At 42.8% G+C, this 17,627-nt stretch overlaps 4 protein-coding genes across 5 annotated transcripts; 1 reads left to right on the forward strand and 3 right to left on the reverse strand.

Moving 5' to 3' along the window:
* Window positions 1–3,793: 3,793 nt before the first annotated feature.
* LOC124414939 lies at window positions 3,794–7,125 on the forward strand. The gene is made up of 4 exons (XM_046896134.1): window positions 3,794–4,066; window positions 5,375–5,596; window positions 5,755–5,966; window positions 6,285–7,125. Exons 1-4 carry the CDS (start codon window positions 4,064–4,066, stop codon window positions 6,991–6,993), a joined length of 1,146 nt encoding a protein of 381 aa, XP_046752090.1. The 5' UTR covers window positions 3,794–4,063; the 3' UTR covers window positions 6,994–7,125.
* Window positions 7,126–8,356: 1,231 nt separating this feature from the next.
* Window positions 8,357–10,754, reverse strand: LOC124414761. Its single transcript, XM_046895831.1, has 9 exons — window positions 10,609–10,754; window positions 10,272–10,517; window positions 9,932–10,195; window positions 9,610–9,779; window positions 9,469–9,540; window positions 9,098–9,396; window positions 8,861–9,025; window positions 8,673–8,771; window positions 8,357–8,602 (listed from the first exon to the last, which is right to left on the reverse strand). The coding sequence occupies exons 1-9, from the start codon at window positions 10,663–10,665 to the stop codon at window positions 8,406–8,408; spliced, it is 1,569 nt and encodes a 522-aa protein (XP_046751787.1). The 5' UTR covers window positions 10,666–10,754; the 3' UTR covers window positions 8,357–8,405.
* A 1,338-nt stretch (window positions 10,755–12,092) lies between these two features.
* On the reverse strand, window positions 12,093–13,552 carry LOC124416328. The gene has a single exon (XM_046897261.1). The coding sequence runs from the start codon at window positions 13,550–13,552 to the stop codon at window positions 12,149–12,151; it is 1,404 nt and encodes a 467-aa protein (XP_046753217.1). The 3' UTR covers window positions 12,093–12,148.
* Window positions 13,361–17,433, reverse strand: LOC124414772. Of its 2 annotated transcripts, none has more exons than XM_046895841.1 (9): window positions 17,289–17,433; window positions 15,635–15,913; window positions 15,315–15,578; window positions 15,066–15,235; window positions 14,888–14,959; window positions 14,264–14,718; window positions 13,956–14,066; window positions 13,582–13,766; window positions 13,361–13,495 (listed from the first exon to the last, which is right to left on the reverse strand). In XM_046895841.1, exons 1-8 carry the CDS (start codon window positions 17,316–17,318, stop codon window positions 13,582–13,584), a joined length of 1,566 nt encoding a protein of 521 aa, XP_046751797.1. In that variant the 5' UTR covers window positions 17,319–17,433; the 3' UTR covers window positions 13,361–13,495. The 2 variants fall into 2 exon arrangements, with proteins under 2 accessions (XP_046751797.1, XP_046751805.1); XM_046895849.1 differs by having other exon boundaries at window positions 17,359–17,414.
* Window positions 17,434–17,627: the final 194 nt, after the last annotated feature.

Genomic DNA, 17,627 nt, shown 5'->3' on the forward strand with positions numbered 1-17,627 from the left:
CGAAAATAGTCGACCAAGTAAATTTGGTCTACGGATTCTCATGTTTGCTGATAGTCATCTTGTATCAGATGACCTGCCTCTTCGCCTTGTTTGGTAGCATGACCCTGTTCTTCGTAGACCGGATTGATGAACCCTCGTCCAGCTATTGGTTGGCGATGAATCTCGTATTAGGATGGAGCTGGTGTCTTGTTAGAATGGCCGTGGTTTTTCATAGCTTCGAAATTGTCGTCAGAGAGGTACGTAATTTTACATGAATTACAAAACAAAAACCCGCTTGGTTATCTGAGTTCAGCCCTCTCCCAGTTGTATGTCTCCTGTGTGACGGATTGGATTTTACTATTGTTCGTTTGCTTGGTCCTGGCTGGATGCGAGATGAACTGCTTTTAATGTCTTTAATTTTTGGTGAGTGCCGATCGGATTTTGAGTTATGGTTGGAAGGCTGTTAACCCTTTGAGAGACTTCAAACAAAATAGAAAACGATATTTAGAACCTTGTAGATATATGAAATATAACAATAAATGTTATATCAATCCGTTTGTCCAGTACTTAGGGGCAGTACAGACATCGCGGATGTGACAATCAATGTTGCGATATATTTTTTTCTAATCGTATAATGGAATTGAGTTTCAACATTCAGGGAGGGATGAACACAATCCTTTCAATGGCTTTGTCAAGTATTGAAAACAATTCCGCTCGTTCGGAACAACGGACACCGCCGGCTGTGGAAAGATTATCAATGTATTCCTTATATACGCGTTAAGTTTATCTGATAATTTTATAATGAGACAATAAAATAAAAAGTCACGCCACGCAGTGTAATCTTTCGTTCAACAATAACACCTTTCAGTAATAGCTTTGAAACTTTATAGACTAATCAAAAACCGACAAGGATTGATGCACTCGAGGTATCATATATGGTAGATTGCTTCGAGTATGAAAATTATTGAAAACACTTAAAATTTTCATTACAGATTGAAGTTACTAAATTTTACGTCGCATCAATAGACGCGTCAAAAATCGACTCAGAGTCAAAGATTGAGGTTGGTGATATAAGATTTAATGATATCTAAATATTTTTGAGTGAGTTTCAGATGTTGACCACATGCAGGTTACTGCTAGTATTTTATTATTTAAGCTCCTGGAGTTCCTCGATGAAATAAACGGCAGCAGAATTTCTTTCATGGCAAGCAATGTATTTTCCATGGATTATCCAAACCTCTACTCGGTAAGACGTTTTAGAGATTCACCGAAGTACTGAGCAATAATTAATGTGCAACATTTTTTTATGAAATGTGATTTTCAGATCCTGAACGCCACTGTACTCTACATGATTATCGTTATTCAGTATTTGTCTGCATGATCTTAAAAGAATAACGTAGAATCCAAGACAATAAAACCTATTCAATGGCAATCGAATGCTTGACACCAGTATTTTCTCTTACTTACCACGTTATCTGACTTCCTTCCAAAGATTACACTAATAAGGCTATATATGTATAATTACTCACAGCTGTTGATGACCCATCGAATTCTGTACATTATTCACTTTGACAGAAGACATAAGTATATTCGTCGTTGGAACTGTCAGTAGTTATCTGTATCTTGTTGTCTTTAGAAACAGGAAATAATTCCCAGAGGGGTTGCCACTCTCTAATCTGTTTATCTCGTTGAGAAGCAACAACTGCAGTGGACTGTAAAGTTTGAAATCGTTTTGAACCACGCCCATCAGTCAGTCTCGTCAGCCCCCAAGAGTTAAGAACATGTTTCGATTTTACGGTCAGTGCGTTTGCTTTCATTGTCGACTGTCTTTCAAGTAACAAAGATCATGGCCTGTAGGTACATTTTTTTATGCAGCGAGAATTTCGCTGTGATATTCACGCACGTCTCATAAATCCAAGGATAATATTTTCTGCAAGAAAATTGAGCGGAGTGAAGAGGAGAATAAAGAAAATGAAAAACCATGAGAAATCCAGCAATTATTACAATCGTCGATACAGTAAAAATTGTATCTAACGCGTCGAGGCTCCCACGCAGATTGGCGGGTATAGATCACGGCGTAATGACGCTCCAATGAGCCCGATCGTGATAATTTCATCGGGATGATCCCTAGGAAAAACCGTACGTACCCCACCGACCCTCGAAACTGTCACAATACACACGTGCCTGGTATGTCTCTCCGCATACAAGCTATCCCGATGCCACTTGACTGCAGGGGGTCGCCAATAAGCCGCCCCCCGCCTGAAAGGGCTGCCTTGTTCCCTTCTTTTTGTCTCCGTTAAATCAACCGTCGTCTCCCACCAACTCCGCGGTTGCCAGACCCTTAGCGAGCTAATTTGACTTTCATTGGCTGGGAAAGACGGTGAAATAATATTCCGGAATAAAAAGAGATGCAGTGATTTTGCTAGGGTATATGGCAGAATTTTTTTTATTCATTTACCCACTGATGAGAATTCGATCGTACGTAAAAAAAAATGGCTAAATTTTTGGATAATGTAAAAAGCAGTTTCTGCTCTAACAATGAAAAGCAATGAAATAATAATATAATATCGTATTATTTCATTGGATTCAAAGAGATTGTTTTTCCGTTTCTATTCATGTCATCCGTTGACATGATTCGTTGACAATAATCTTTGTACGTATTTATAGATACTTATCAACTTGTCTGGGGAATGTTATTTATCTGCGGAATGATATCAAGTTGTTACGTACGACAACTTCCTCGTATGATTACATACAACGCAGTGCGTATAACAGGACGAGAAACATTAGCATCGATGGTGATGAAACGCTACGAACAGCGCGAAGTAAAAAAATAGACGAAGAATGTTAATTGATGTACGAACAATAATTACTGCACTGCCTACAGTCTAAAATATTCTGTTTTATACCATGCTCAGAATAAACGAGCTCGACATCATTATTTGCAACAACGCTCCTAGACCACCACCACCAAAAGGAAGGTGAAATCTTGTCTTTAGCCCCAGATGAACGAGTTTTATAAAACCAACAATGGAAGACACTCATTCGTCATGTCTCGAGCACATCGCTATCGTGAGATAATGAATGTCGTAGGGATGCATGCAGATGTTGTTGTCCGCACTACTTTCTGCCACAAAGCTGTGCAAAATCCATACCATCGCGATGTTGCAATTGGTTTTCAACCTTTTACTGGTCGAATATTTAACGAATGATTAACCACGATTTGACAAGAAACTTTTTTGCGTGCTTGTCGAATCATCGCTTTAAATTGGTTCAGAAGCCTTTTTCGTAAGGGTGATACAGTCGGCTGAAAGTGACCACGCATCTGATTCTTGTACGATAACACCGCCATTGGTGATGTAAGGAAAATCGCCTTCGTCTAAAAGTACTACTGGCAAATTCTTTGACGAACACGTAAAATTTCAAGACTACTTTTTTCGAAAAAACTCAATTTTTTCACCAAGTACACAACGACCACTCCAAAAATCCTACCGTTTTCGGGTTCCTGACGAATGGACACGCGTCGAAAATTATTTCGTGGTCCTGTTCCGTTGAAATTCGCCGTTTTATCATCCACGAGGCCTTATCGGGCCGAGGAGAGACCAGAAAAGCGTCTAGCCACCAGAGTACCGGATGGTGATTCCGGCGGGACGAATGGCGCTGGACCACCAAGCGACCACGGCGCAAGGATCAGGCGCGGCTCCACCCACGGGATCACATAGGGAGTCGCCAACACCCGCCCCGGCTTGCTAATTTTTCATCTGTGTCAGGGTGCACTCGCGCCATAGCGTCAGTCAAATTGCGGCAGCTATACAACTCGGAGTTGACGACTGCTTCCGCAGATGTCGGACGGAGGTACAAGTCAGCGTCTTCTTCCGCATCAGCGGTCGGATGCAGAGTGGCAAAGTTATTTCATCGGTTCCTCTCGTGCGGTGTGCAAACATTATTTTTGGATTGTTCTCGTTTAAAGGTGAATTTAGTAAGCTGTTATCACGTTAATCTCACTTCGACGGTGCACCAACTTTTTGTACGGGTATAGAGGCTTATCGTTCTCGCATCACCGGGGATCGAACAGAAAGAGATTATGGTAAGGACTGGCAACGTTACTGAGATTATTCGGAAACTTACCGCGAGTTTGGTACCGCAGTTAGTGATACGTTTCTTTTTTGATTGACTACGACGCTGGCCGAAGAGAAATTTCTGGTCTTCGTCTACTGCCACGAGAAGTTGGATCGACTACTGTCTAGATTCTAAATACTTTGACATACTGTCGTTGACAAGCGATGAAAACGCGGTATCACATCCGAATAACATATGTTTATGTTAACATTTGAAAACTTCACTAATCATTTCACTTCATTAATTAATTTCAGTATAAAACAAATACTTGAGTAAATGAAGTAAGTAGATGAATGCTCGAATGCAGATAGTTCTTACTTTCGACGATTTGATGATTGCGTTGAATGCGTGTTGTGTAGAAGGGGTATTGTGTTGAGTTACGTACGTGTTGAAATGTTTTCTGTAGAAGACACAGTGCGTTGAATTTGTGTGTTGGATTTACTGTGTGTTATGTAAATATGTGATCAAAAATGCAACTGCTCGTCGTGCGAATGTCTGACGGGGAGCCTTGATAAAAAAGCGTTTAACACCTAGCTACGTCAAGTCATTACGTAATAGATTTTGAGTGAATTTGCTACTGTAAGAATCGGTTTAGCAATTGGAGATCAGAGATAAAAAACTACTGTACATGATGATCTGGCTGTATTGATGCAATTGCTCTCATCACTATGGTTTTAGTGAAATTTTAAAGGATAGCTGTGTGCTTATGTAGGGAAAGTTGTAACGAGAAGTGATAAAATGTTACGATTTGTTCAGAAACGCATCTTTTCAGAGTACTTGCGTGTATAATTTGTATCGTTTTGTTGTATCGGAAATCGTTGATGATTCAGTGGGCGAATTGTGCCGCCATATCGCTGGAGGAAAAAATTAACAAGCATAAATTTTAGCAGATGATTTTTTGTCGGTAGTAAATGTTCTGTCTGATAAAATATGAATAGAGAATTTTAATAAAGCATTGAGATCACGCCTTGAGTGATAACAAAGAACACTGTTGTGCGGGAATAGTTGAGAATTAGGGACGAAAGCATATCGTGCAGGAATTAATGTGGTTTCAAATTATTTTTGAACACTGCAATTTTATATTCGTATCAAAGGTCTTAAGCGGAAACAAGAAGCTGAACGAAATTGATATCGAACGATTTCTGTTACCATTTCATACTAATTATCCCGACTCTCCGATAAAGTATTTTCAAAGGGTTCGGGGAATGATCAATAATCTCGTTTCGACCCACGTACGATACGCTGTACGTTTATCGGAGAACTGTCGTTGTTTCAGCCGATGCTAACTTACGGAAACAGCAACGGATCGGCACCGGATACGGAAAACGGTTCACCGGCGGATTCGCTGATCTCTGCCGACGGCGAGATCGGCGATATCGGAGATTCTCCCGGGACGCCTCGGGACACCGAGGAGGAAGCGACCTTCTCGGATGAATTTTACTCTCACGACACCGACGACGAGGATGAGCACGGCAAACGACGTCGGGCTACCAGCTCGGTAAGCTTCTTTAAATTTTTAAACTGTCAGACTTTCAGGCGCGGTCGCAGAAGGTGGTGGAAACATGGGTGTACCTTGTAAAAATCTCAAATTAACGATGGAGAAAAAATTTCGCCCGTACTTCTATTATACCTATTCGTTGTTCTATTGCTCCGAAGCTCGACGGGATTTCTGGATCTGGAGGGAGTCGCCTGGGTTCCCCGGTTCCTCGGACTGGGGGTCTGGGTGTTCGAAAGCTCTTCACCAACAGCCGCGAGCGCTGGAGGCAGCAGAATGTTAGCGGAGCGTTCGCAGAACTGAGGAAACTGGTACCCACGCATCCACCGGATAAGAAACTTTCGAAAAATGAGATTCTGCGAATGGCAATCAGGTAACCAGACAAATTAGATGGTTCGCAGTTCGTTTTTATACGTTGAAGGAAACTTTTTTTTATTCTTCTCTGTCTTTATTTTCTCAAAACACCTGCAGTCGTCAAATTTTTATGTAGCGTCGAATTTCATGATGAAAATTCCGGGTCAAATATTTTACAATTAGTTTCAAATCGTTAGCCGAGATTTCAACCGATTCACGCGATTTTGAGCGACATTGAAACTTCGGTATAGCAGTAAAGAACAATTGCTGTGACTGGTCAGGCTGGAAGAATCTAAACTGACTTCTGCTTCCCGCATATTTGTCTTTTCTTTCTCAGGTACATAAGACTTCTGAGCAACGTGCTTGACTGGCAACAGGGCCAAGATCGGAACGGATTGCAGTCAAGTTGCAATTCGACTGTTCCCGAGTTACGGGTGAAGAGCGAGCCTATATACTTTGGATCACATCAGACGAAACCCGGAAGTCCAGGGTTCTTCAAACAAGAAAAAATCACCAGCAACTTGACACCTGACGGCGGATACAAGCCGGGCTATGCTGCTCAGCGACATACGGCACACTCATTTCTAACTTGTCACAGAAACGGAAACGATCTCCTAATGATCGCCCCGATGGGTGCTGGAAACGCGGGAAACGTTGCTGGGAGTAACGTCCCGAGAGAAAGACCGGGGAACCACTATAATTCCGCTAACGGAACAGCGAACGGCTTGACATCTGGCATTGTGAATGGCGCCAGGCATATCGGCTACGGGAAATCCCCTGCCACCAACGGCCCAGCCATCTTGAGCAACGGGTCTGGTGGCGTGGTTGGAACTGGAACCGGAAGCGGAAGCGGTCCTGGAGGCGCAGTGAGTTCTGTGTCACACAAACGGCTCAAGGTGGAAGCTGCTGAGGAGGATCAGGGCGTCCAGAGCAAAGGACTTTCCCCTGTTACAACGAACGCCAGGAAGAGGGCACGGATCAGTTTGACCAAAGATGGCACGGCTGTGTTTAGGACCTCAGAGTTTAAGAGAGTAAACAGGAAGTAGAAGGTGAAGACAAGAAAAGTGGATTTCCATGACGGTTGAAAAACTACTCTTGTGTGTATGTATAGAAGGATCTTTGCAATGGAAAATCGCTGGAATATTCAGAACGGAATATCGGAAGGCTTATGTGAAGATGGAAGCAGAAAAGAAATATTTTTTTTGCATTAAGTTTCAGATGATATTTGTTAGTAAAAGTTACGTGCGTATTTATAAGCTGTTCCTGTTCGTACGTGTGACTGACGCTGAAAAGTTAGGCCTTCTAGAGCTCCCTGTCGAATATTCTTTGAATTTTTTGTCGCCAAAATGAAAATAAGAAATTAAAAAGCTGATTGTGGCATCCTACGGAGATGAGGAGAATTTTATAAATATTATAAATATTATAAATATATACATATAGATGTATACTTACGTTATTCTATTTCGCGAAAGATGTGTAAAATAGATTGGTTGGAAAATTTCGTGTAGAAATATAACTCAAAGAACAGAAATACAGGAACAAACAATTATTTAAATGTAACTATAATATGATAAAGTTGTTAAAATCAACTTTCCACGTTCAATTTTTTTATAAAGTTTATGTACCTAAATAAATGTGTATACTTCCCGCTGAATGATTACGGTACATATATGAGATTTGGTTAATTTTACTGAGAGTAATTTGGTCCTACTCACAGGATAATTCGGACGATCATAATTATTCCGGTGAACGTGATCTTACTTTTCACGAAACACTACAGAGTATTCCTCGGAATACCCATATTTCCCATTCTTTCCTAAAATCATCTTAAGTTATTGTGCAAAATTTTGGTACCAGATGGTTGGGAGAATAGTTAGCAGAAGTATCGGCAGTCGGTATTTCTATAAGTTTGTGAGTGCTCGTCGGTAACTGTGAGTACCTTAGATAGTTTGTAAATGCAACAAAATGACGTTGATGAACGGAAGCTGGAAACAAGTGAGTAAATGTCGGTATAATAACAGTTGACGACACTGCAGAACGCACAGTGACCTACTAGTTCTGTACCTATCATTAAAGTTTCAGTAAAACTTGATCACAACTTCATTTCCACGAAGCGTGAATTGCTGGATGATGGTGTTTGGTGGTACAAAATATCCTATCTGACACAGTTGTGTCCCATTGTACAATTGTATTTTTTACTTATCTTTAAAAAGCTGTAACGATTCCATGTAAGTACAAAATAAAAGCCAACTGCGCTGATCCAAAAAATCTGTAAAAGACAATGTCTTTTGGATATATGCGTGCTGTCTCGGCAACAGTTAGGAACAAATTTGAAGTTCATCGGTATTTCTATAATGATTCAATTTTAATTTATGCAAAACAGTTACTCTGCCAATCTTTTATCATTCTCTATCATATCGGTCCTTATCGTAACTGTGCTCATGTTGAATCGCATTGGTTACTCACTGGCATTAGCCAGTCTCAGTTTAGCGTAATCAGCGACATGTTGGATTCCAAATTCCATCGAAGCAATATGAAGATTAGCCGCAGAAGCGACCGGATTAATACTGACGTTGTGGAGTTCTGCGATTTGGGTGCTACACGCGGCGGCGGGATCTCCACTTGTGGCTAACTTTCCCATCCAGAATTCGTTCCCTGTAAAGAATCAAATTTTTTCACCACCATATAATTCTTTGACCATGCTGCTCCCGAATGATCAACGTACCTGGCAAAGCGTTTCCATCCCAGGCGTAGGTTACAACGATTAGTTTCTCCTCGTTGATAACTGTGTGTGGTTCTCGCTTCCCAAAGTGGATCTTTATGTCTGTCAGTTATAGATTAATGATGAATATGACAATAATAATGACGCTCATGGCAATAAGATGACCAGTAGGATTACTGAGACGAACTTACGACCAAAGTCGCCGCCGTTTTCCACTCCACCGCAGTCAGTTTCGTTCTTCAAGTAGGCAAACATCACGTCGCTGACAAGAGGAATCTTTTTCATCAATCTCTTCATTGCAATTTCGAAAGCCTTCATAAAGTAAACTTCTTGCTCGGGTAAGGCCTTCCAGACGCCTGTGAATCCATGTTTAATGGCCATTGCGTACGTAGTTCATATTTCAAAATAACGCCACTTTCAAATATTACCTAGACCGAATCCAACGACGTGAATGTAGGCAGTAGTTTCAAGTTCACTGGCACGTGCGTTTGCCTCTAGCAGAATAATTTCGGCGGTGATAATTGTCCGTTTGAGGTAATTTTCCGCGTCGAAAATGTACTTCCGTCCGACAGAGACATACTTCGGGTCCGTTCGTGTCCTTTGAAGCCGCTCAGCAACCTCTTCATAAAGAGGCAAATGGGACTCTCCGTAAAATTGAGCCCAGACTCGGCGTAGATCCTGAAGATCAGCGGAGTCCTTGCTTTGTGACGGAGGAGTGGCGCCGTATCTACGTGTTTAACAATTAATTGAAAAAAATAATCGAAACTACTTAAACACAATGTTGAAAACTGGAACTGACCCGTTTTCAACAGTGTTTTGATCTGGCGCAACTGCAATATCTTGGTACTCCATGAAACCGGGTCTTTGGAACCTGGAAGCCAATGAAACGTTAGTCTGAGTGCATTTCCGTCGATGAGGGCCCAGATTTTGGATAATTCACCTTGAACCCACTACGCCTACAATAACGCCCCTTGGCTCAACTTCACCGGGATCATTTGCCAAGATTCCCTTGTTATTTCGCGATCCATCATTGATGAACTCCGTATGCGATGACATCGTTAGCATTGCTGACAACTTGACCTCATCATAGGAGAGGTATTTTTCTAATACCTGAAATCATTTTGTTGGTACAGGTAAAAAAGCATCGTCGTTTTCACGTAACAAACCATTAATCCAACGACCTGAATATTCTTACCAGTCCAAGTGAATCACATTAGAAACAGTCTGTGACTTTCACAGATGCATTTCTTACTGAGGCTTACCAAAGGGAGTAATTCCTTGTCTGTACCGATTTGCTCCCACCCGCCGAATCCCAGCTCCACCTCGAGGGTCTTGAACTTGTCCTTCCGACTCATGAAGCAGACTGCTCTGCGCTCGAGGAGTCGTTGTACCAGCTCAATCAGTCCCACATTTTCGTAGAGTTTTTTTTCGACTGCGCTTCCTTTTTCCCGCTTATGTTTCAACCAGTCGGCAATAAGTGGCAGCATGTCTTCATGAATTAAGGGATAGACCGAGTTGGCGTGACGCTGATGGTAAGAAGAAAACTCATTTAAGATACTCTATCCGTTTTTTGTTATCATAAGAGCATCGGTGGACCTATACCTCAAGAGTCGCTTTCGGGATTCGCTTCTGAAGTTCTGAATTGCGCACAGTGTTGATGGGGAACTTTAGCGGAAAAGAGTTGCTGTTTTTAATGAGTATCGGTAAGTTGACCGGCGGAGGTCTCGTGGTTTCCAAACACCCCGTAAGCAGTTGTCTAGTCACCTCGTTCAGACGGCTTCCATCGAGCTCGCTAAGCCGACTAGGCCATGAGACATTCGGAGGTGCTTTCTTCTGATTACTTTTGCGCTTTGCGATAAACATTTTTTCAACTCTACGTGTGTTCAGTTCAAATTTTCCTTAGCGTCAGTTTTCCATATTACACCATCTAATTACATACCTTTGCCGTCGGTGTATTTTGCGATGTAGAAGCCCGCTTGTGCAACTTCGGAGGCATGCTTACAGCTTTTTTTTTAGGTACTGACGAGAGTGAAAACGAGTTGCTTATCGATGCCTCAGTAATTCCAACAGTCGGTAAATCCCGGCTTAGTATGCGACAGGTATGAGAGCGGTTCACTAACTGAAGCTGAACCGAGCTGTACGGCTACTTTAACACGACTGAACTACACGGTTTTGCGCCGAATGCTCGGTGCGCGGTACTTTTATATCCATTCGGTGACGTTCGATTGCTCTCGCTACGGCATTCGCATTTTGCACGCCAGCACAAGTCGGTGCCGGTCTTGGCCTGTTTGCCCGCGAACGATCAGCTGGGTTTAACTGTGGGTTAATCACAGTGAGTCACTGATGTTCGCTGTGACGTCATTCGGATGAAAAGTATGTGAGATCAACTAAAGCAGATAGTATAGTCCAGCATTGCTCCACACATGGGAGATAATCGATGTTAGATATTCCTCGAAATACTTGAGAATTTTTTTTCCGGTTTTGTATCGAATGCATAATACAACACTATTCATGAATTGGTTTACAATGCCTGCACTGCACTGGGAGAGATTGCAAGATATTAGTCAAGGAGGTATCGTAGAGATAGGCTAAGATATTGATTAAATGAAAGAAGACGGTTATCAGATTGAATATTTTTTTCGCATGAAGTCTATTACGGTATGAGTAAAAATAGTACTTCTGCGATGATAAAACTATCACATACATCATTGAGTGCAAGAAAAACAAGAAGATAAAGCGAAACGCTAATGATCTTGATTCCTTTTTTAATACATAATTATGTATAGATTTATACAAAGTTCCAACACCATGATTCGATTATAGACATGCGATCTGAAGATACAGTGTTCATCGATATTCACTTACATCACCTCTGAAGGAATGCAGGGTACAACTTTTGAACAACTATAAAGTTACGACCATAGATCTCTTCTTTATTTCTACGACGTATATGTTTCTCGATTGAAAGGGTCACTGAATTCCCGTTAGTAAATACACAAAACATCTCTTCTTCGCAGATTTTTAGAGAGCAACGACGAAATTTGCACGTGTGGGAGATAATCAGTAGAAAATATATGAAGTTTAAATTATCAACTTAAGTGTGTGGATATACACGAATAAGTTTTGTGTGTCCATTGCTGTGCTACATTATTAATAAAAATACGGTATCCCAATTATCCAATTCCGTATCTATAGGTTTTTGAGCCATTGTGAATACGCCTAGTCAGATTTATTTTACACACACTGTTAGAGTAGGTGACTCGATCTGATAGTGAGGATGCGTTATCTCGAGGTTTTTATCGGCGTTATCGATTTGTCTGATATAGCTAGAGAGTAGGTAAATCCATGGAATTAAGTGTTTACGTCTTATGCCGCAAATGTGGTTCCAACTGTAACTTATAGCCTTACAACAAAGGCTCGGTAAACAGTACTCCGGTAATTCGTTAAAAAGACGTTCCATAACATCTGACTCTAATTCCCTATACCAGATAGATCTTGAACTTGGAACCCTGTCTTTCGGGTTTCGGGTGCGGATTTCGTTTTCCCGTCGAGTTTTTCGACATTGGAGTCGACGGCGGTGTTGGCGGCGTTGACGACGAAGGAGTCGGTTCATCGCCTTGGCTGAAGGCTTTTCTCGTCGAGGCCTCAACGCTTCTCTCGAACACCTCGATGCTTACGTAGCTCGCGTCGCTTACTCGGGACTCCTGCCTGGCTTGGCTGATCTCGGTGTAGCTGATCCAGGACTCTCTCGAACCCCTGGAAGTTCGCTTAGCACTCCAAATCTGTCTGCATGCTCTCTCGTTGCCAAAGTCATCAGCAGAGTGAAGCCTCCGCTCCCGCTGGTCGATCGGCTGTCCAAGATCCTCACTGAACCTCAGCTTTTCGTGGAATATTCTGAGCCGTTCCTCGCGCTCGTCTTCGTCCAGATCTTCGAAGGCCCGTTTTTGCAATACGTCTGCGTTCCGTTCTTTGGACGCCGACGATTCGTGGTGCTCCTTTTCGTCACTTCTGCTCTTGCTGATCCAAAAGTTCTTTCGGGGTGGGTGTCTCGCCTTCCTGGGCCACTCGGTCTCGACTTTGAAGTCGTAGAGATCACGGATTCGCTGATTTACCCCAGTGGTACACCTCGCTGGCTCGGAGGACGGGCTCCTTTTGTAGTCTCGCTGCTCCGTGATGCCCCGACGTACTGTGCCAGTCGGTGTTGATCCCAAGGATGCAGATTTTGCATCTTCCGAGTGCTGGTTAGCCTGAAAGACGTCGTCACAAACGAAGCCGATCGTCGGAGAATCCCACCCTGGCGGATCCAGGGTGGTGTCGGTGTATCTGCGTTCCCTGCATGGCCTGGAAGGGGGCGAGCCAAAGCTTGAGTGATCTCTGCTTCTGGAGCAAGTCGCCCCAGCGCTATGGCTTCTGGTGGCGTGACTCTTTGTGTTTTTCATCGGCACCATAGTATCGTGCTCTCCAGCGCTGAAAGCTTCGGACATCTTAGTTCTCGGGCTAATTTGTTTACCATGCGATCTTTCTTCCTGGTCCCTGAGCTCACTTTGATCGCTCTCCCATGTCGCTTTGTCCGCTTGAATTGCGTCTTCTTCTTCTTCTATCGAGTCTTGGGTCGGGAAGGGAAGCCTCTTTGTCTTTGAGACCTGCTTTGAGGATGGCATCCAGCGCCCAGCCTCTCCGAAGTCTGTGTACCGGCGATCCTCGGTACGCCTCACTGCCTGCGTCTTTTGCAGAAAATCGATTTCCGCGCTGTAGCTTCTCTGGGCACGCGGTGATCTGGGCTCTTTTTGCTCACTGATGGCCAATGATGGGCCACCGATCCTGTCCTGAGCGTTCAGAGGATAAACTAATTTATAGATACTAAACGAATATATAATATACATGTATATTCAAAATAGACTGTTTTATCTACCTAAGCAAGATGGAGTCTTGCGTAGTCAGCTATATGAAGGATACCGTGTTCCGGCGATGCAATGTGGAGACTTGTTGCTGAGGCGTGAGTATTTACCCGGGCATTGTGAAGCTCTGCTATTTGGCTGCTGCAAGCAGCGGCTGGATCTCCACTGGTTGCCAAAGACCCAAACCAAAATTCATTACCTGTGTTTAGAGTAATGTGTATTATAACAAAGTAATAAATTACATGTCGTGACCTATCACATTAGGCGCATCGTTTATTCTTCATTATGGACTAGTCATGCGTTGACGGAATGAAATAGAAGTGAACGTGATCGGATACCTCGACTGCAGTGACTTTGGCGTGGTATTACATACGTAAGCTATTTTTACCTGGCAAAGAGTTTCCATCCCAGGCATAAGTGACCACTAGAAGTTTGTTCGCATCAGTAGCTCGGAATAATCTGCTGTGTGGTTCTCTCAGAGCGAAGTGAATCTTGATATCTGAAACGATGGTATCGTTCTATGTACTACATCATGCATCGCAAATCGGATCTGCTAACCATCATTTTAGTGAAAAAAGAAAAGCCGCCGCAGACTAATCGTGGACATAAAGTTTTTAAATTTAATGACGAATGAAAGATTAAAGGTTTCAATGTAGATTATATGCATCACACATGAGTATATAGCAGCATACGAACCTCCTAAATAATCCCCGTTTCCGGCACCCCCGCATTTCTGCTGTCTGAAGTAGGCGAACATTATATCAGAAACGAACTTGAGCTTCTTCTTCATCTTGCCTATTGCGATCTCGAATGTTTTTAAAAAGTATATTTCCTGATCCTGAAGTGTTTTCCATACTCCAAGGCCGAAACCAACGACGTGCAAGAAGGCCGTTGTGTTCTGTTTCTCCGCCCTCGAGTTTGCTTCCAGTAAAATCATCTCCACGGAGAGAAGCGTCCTCTTCATGTAGTTCTCAACGTCAAAAATATACTGTCGCGATATCGGGACGACGACGTACCTCTTGTTATCTTTCGATTTCAACCGCTTAACCGCTTCCTCGTAAAGTGGCAGGTATTCTTCACCGTAAAATCTAGCCCACGTGACCCGAAGACCTCGTCTCTCTTCTGTCGTCCCGTCGGTAGCTGGGCCATATCTAAGTTTTACAATTCGACATTGCTTGATTTATCCTGGAATTGCAGGTCATCTTTTTCCTTTTTAATTTTCACTCACAATCGATCCGGAAAAAGAGATTTGATAGCATTTGGATAGAGATCTTATGTGTCTGTCTGTCTTCCTACCACATCCGAATTTCTTAAGCTTACCCATTATCCATGTTGTTCTGTAACGGTGTCACCACGATATCTTGATACTCCATAACTCCTGCCCGCTGGAACCTGAGAAGCGATCGTTACATGGTAACAGCTGATGAGTCTACTTCACATATGAAAAATCAGAAGGACTTCAGAGCGAATGGTTCAGGTTCACGTAGCGCTTTCTTACCTCGATCCTACAACTCCGATGATTACGCCTCGGGGCTGAACCGAGTCAGAGTCACTAGAAACAATGCCTTTGTTATCCCGTGACCCGTCATTAATGAATTCAGTGTGCGACGACATCATCATCATCGCAGACAATTTGATTTCGTCGTAGGAGAGACACTTGGACAGCACCTGGTTACGCAGAGTTATAGCTTAACGTTATCGCTAACATAGTGTGAAACGGTGAGGTGGTAAGTACAGCGCCACTTACCAAAGGTTCTTTCTCCTCCTCCGTACCGACGTATTCCCAGCCCTCAGATCCGGTGTTTTTATCCATAAGCAGGTACTTGTCGCGAGGACCAACGAAGACAACGGCTCTTTGTTCCAGAAGACGCTGGATCAACTGAATTAAGCCCATTTCTTCATACAACGCCTTTTCCAACACGCTTCCGTGGGTTCGTTTGTACTTGAGCCAGTTGGCTATCAACGGAATCATGGCCTCGTGGATCAGCGGATACGTCGAGTTGGCGTTGACCTAGGTTCGGGAAAGGATCAATTCGCTATCTCAGGGTGATTTCTAACAGTGCAAACCTCGAGTGTGTCAGGGCTGATGCCCCGTTCCTTCAGGGCTCGGGCACGCACGGTGTTGACCGGAATCGTGATTGGAAAATTCTCACTCTTAGTGATCAGCTCGTTCAAGGAGATTGGCGGAGGTGGTGGCAGGTCCAGGCATGGTTTGAGGATCTTCTTGGTATCCTCGTCGATGGGAACACCATTCGGAGCCCCGAGGGTATTCTCCCAGGAGATGTCCGGTGCTTCGAGCGAGGCAGATTCCTGCATCTGGCCAGCGTCACTTCCGCCCCGGTTTGACTGCGGCAGGTTAAAAGTTATTCGGGAAAAGTGATGGGTCAAAGGAGATCGAAATTATACGCGGTCGTGGAACTGCTGATCTCCTTACTTCGTGGTATTACATTCACTGACGTGATCGCGATCGCAAACGTATAGTATCTATTAATAGAGATGCTGATTATAGAGCAAGGGCACGGTTCTCGCCCCTTTGACGCTCGTGTAGGGCATGAAATTTCCTAAATAGCGGAAAATTTATCCGTTCACTCTGACGGTCTCGGTCGATTAGGTACATGTTGTTCACCCATTTTGCCACATCGTAGGCAGGGGTGCCGTTAGGAGTAGGTCACGTGCGGAAATAGGCCACGATGCATTTTTACCTTTTATTTAATGTGAAAAAGTACGGTCAGTTGAAAACTGCAACAACGCCATCGGTTAGACACATGCTACAAATGAACGAGTTCTTTATAACTTTGGTAAAATATACAACATGATATGAATATACAACCATTCTCCAAAGAAAGTGGAATATTACTGTCAACATTGACTTTCGGATCGTGACCAAATTGATCCCAGTTCAGAAAACTGATACCCATACATTTATACTTGGGGTAAAATTTTTCTGTACATTTTTTTTCATCATTATTCTGAGAATAATGTATCACTCAAGGCAAACAGTTCGATCTCTTGTTTGCAAGTTATACTCTTTATAATGATGGAACAGTTTCCACAGTTTTTACACTGAATTTGCTATTGGTGCGATAAAAGGAATATTTTACCGGAACAGTTGAAAGCCTTAGAACGTCAAATATCGCTATTTGTATCCTAAAAGATCTCTCGTTTTGTTTTATCGTATTCGAGTCAGCAGAGGGCTATAATCCAAAGAATGACGGAGTGACTGAGACTATAAATCTTTCGAAAACCGTGTTTTGTAGCTTTCAAAATTCCTTGCATAAACCAGAGGGGCATTTATTTCATTATATCACTTCACTCAACAATTGCTTTTACCTTATATTGTGACTTGCTGATAATTCGTTGCACAGCTTCCGTTTGAATTGACCGTAATCTGACTCATTTCCGGATTCAAAGTAGGGAAAATACTTTGACACGATAAATTACAAGAATTTCACAATTGCATCCACTTCTTGAAGTATTATGTGACGTTTCTCCGGTGACCACGATGTGGTCAGCTGTACGAGTAATTGTTTTTTTTTAAATACATAATGTTAATCATGGTTGCTGGTCTTACTCGCGTCATCATCGCTGCTCTCTCGATTACTTTGTACCGAAAGTATAAAAGGGTTACCGGAAATTAAGTCAACTACTCACAATGACAAATAATTTACACCAAAGAATGTATACTGGGTTTGAACATAGTAATTAGAAAATATCCACTCACCCGGCGTATGCAACACGAGAACATGGACATTCCACTGAATTTATAAAAACACTCGTTGATCAAACGCCACCAGAAATTGTCTAGCTACTCCTTGTAGAAGAGTAACGAGTAGAAGATATCACTGTCTGTGATCCAAAGTCGAGAGTAACTTGACTCAGTGTTGTGTATTCGAAAGCAATCGCCGCATGCTCACGATAAGCCAACTTTGAATTTGGAACGCCTGCGCTGTCTCAAGCACTGGTCGATGGCTCGACGAGCTGCGATACCACAAGCATCGACACCTCTTCGTTAAATTCGGCATTGCCCACATCGCGGTTAAGTGAACACTTGATCCATTAG

This window comes from Diprion similis, chromosome 2, assembly GCF_021155765.1.
Source record: "Diprion similis isolate iyDipSimi1 chromosome 2, iyDipSimi1.1, whole genome shotgun sequence".
NCBI lineage: Eukaryota > Metazoa > Arthropoda > Insecta > Hymenoptera > Diprionidae > Diprion > Diprion similis.

Bases quoted from the DNA above. Each gene is read 5' to 3' on its own strand.
- LOC124414772 (XM_046895841.1), bottom strand. From the start codon at position 17,318: ATGTCCATGTTCTCGTGTTGCATACGCCGG. The intron at 15,236-15,314 runs GTAAGTGGCGCT...CTGCGTAACCAG, and splicing joins AGGAGGAGAAAGAACCTTTG to GTGCTGTCCAAGTGTCTCTC. The intron at 14,067-14,263 runs GTTCGTATGCTG...CCATCGTTTCAG, and splicing joins AAACGGGGATTATTTAGGAG to ATATCAAGATTCACTTCGCT.
- LOC124414939 (XM_046896134.1), top strand. The intron at 5,597-5,754 runs GTAAGCTTCTTT...ATTGCTCCGAAG, and splicing joins GACGTCGGGCTACCAGCTCG to CTCGACGGGATTTCTGGATC. The intron at 5,967-6,284 runs GTAACCAGACAA...TTTCTTTCTCAG, and splicing joins ATTCTGCGAATGGCAATCAG to GTACATAAGACTTCTGAGCA.
- LOC124414761 (XM_046895831.1), bottom strand. From the start codon at position 10,665: ATGCCTCCGAAGTTGCACAAGCGGGCTTCTACATCGCAAAATACACCG. The intron at 10,518-10,608 runs GTATGTAATTAG...TTTATCGCAAAG, and splicing joins AAAATACACCGACGGCAAAG to CGCAAAAGTAATCAGAAGAA. The intron at 9,780-9,931 runs GTAAGCCTCAGT...AAATGATTTCAG, and splicing joins ACAAGGAATTACTCCCTTTG to GTATTAGAAAAATACCTCTC.
- LOC124416328 (XM_046897261.1), bottom strand. From the start codon at position 13,552: ATGTATATTATATATTCGTTTAGTATCTATAAATTAGTTTATCCTCTG.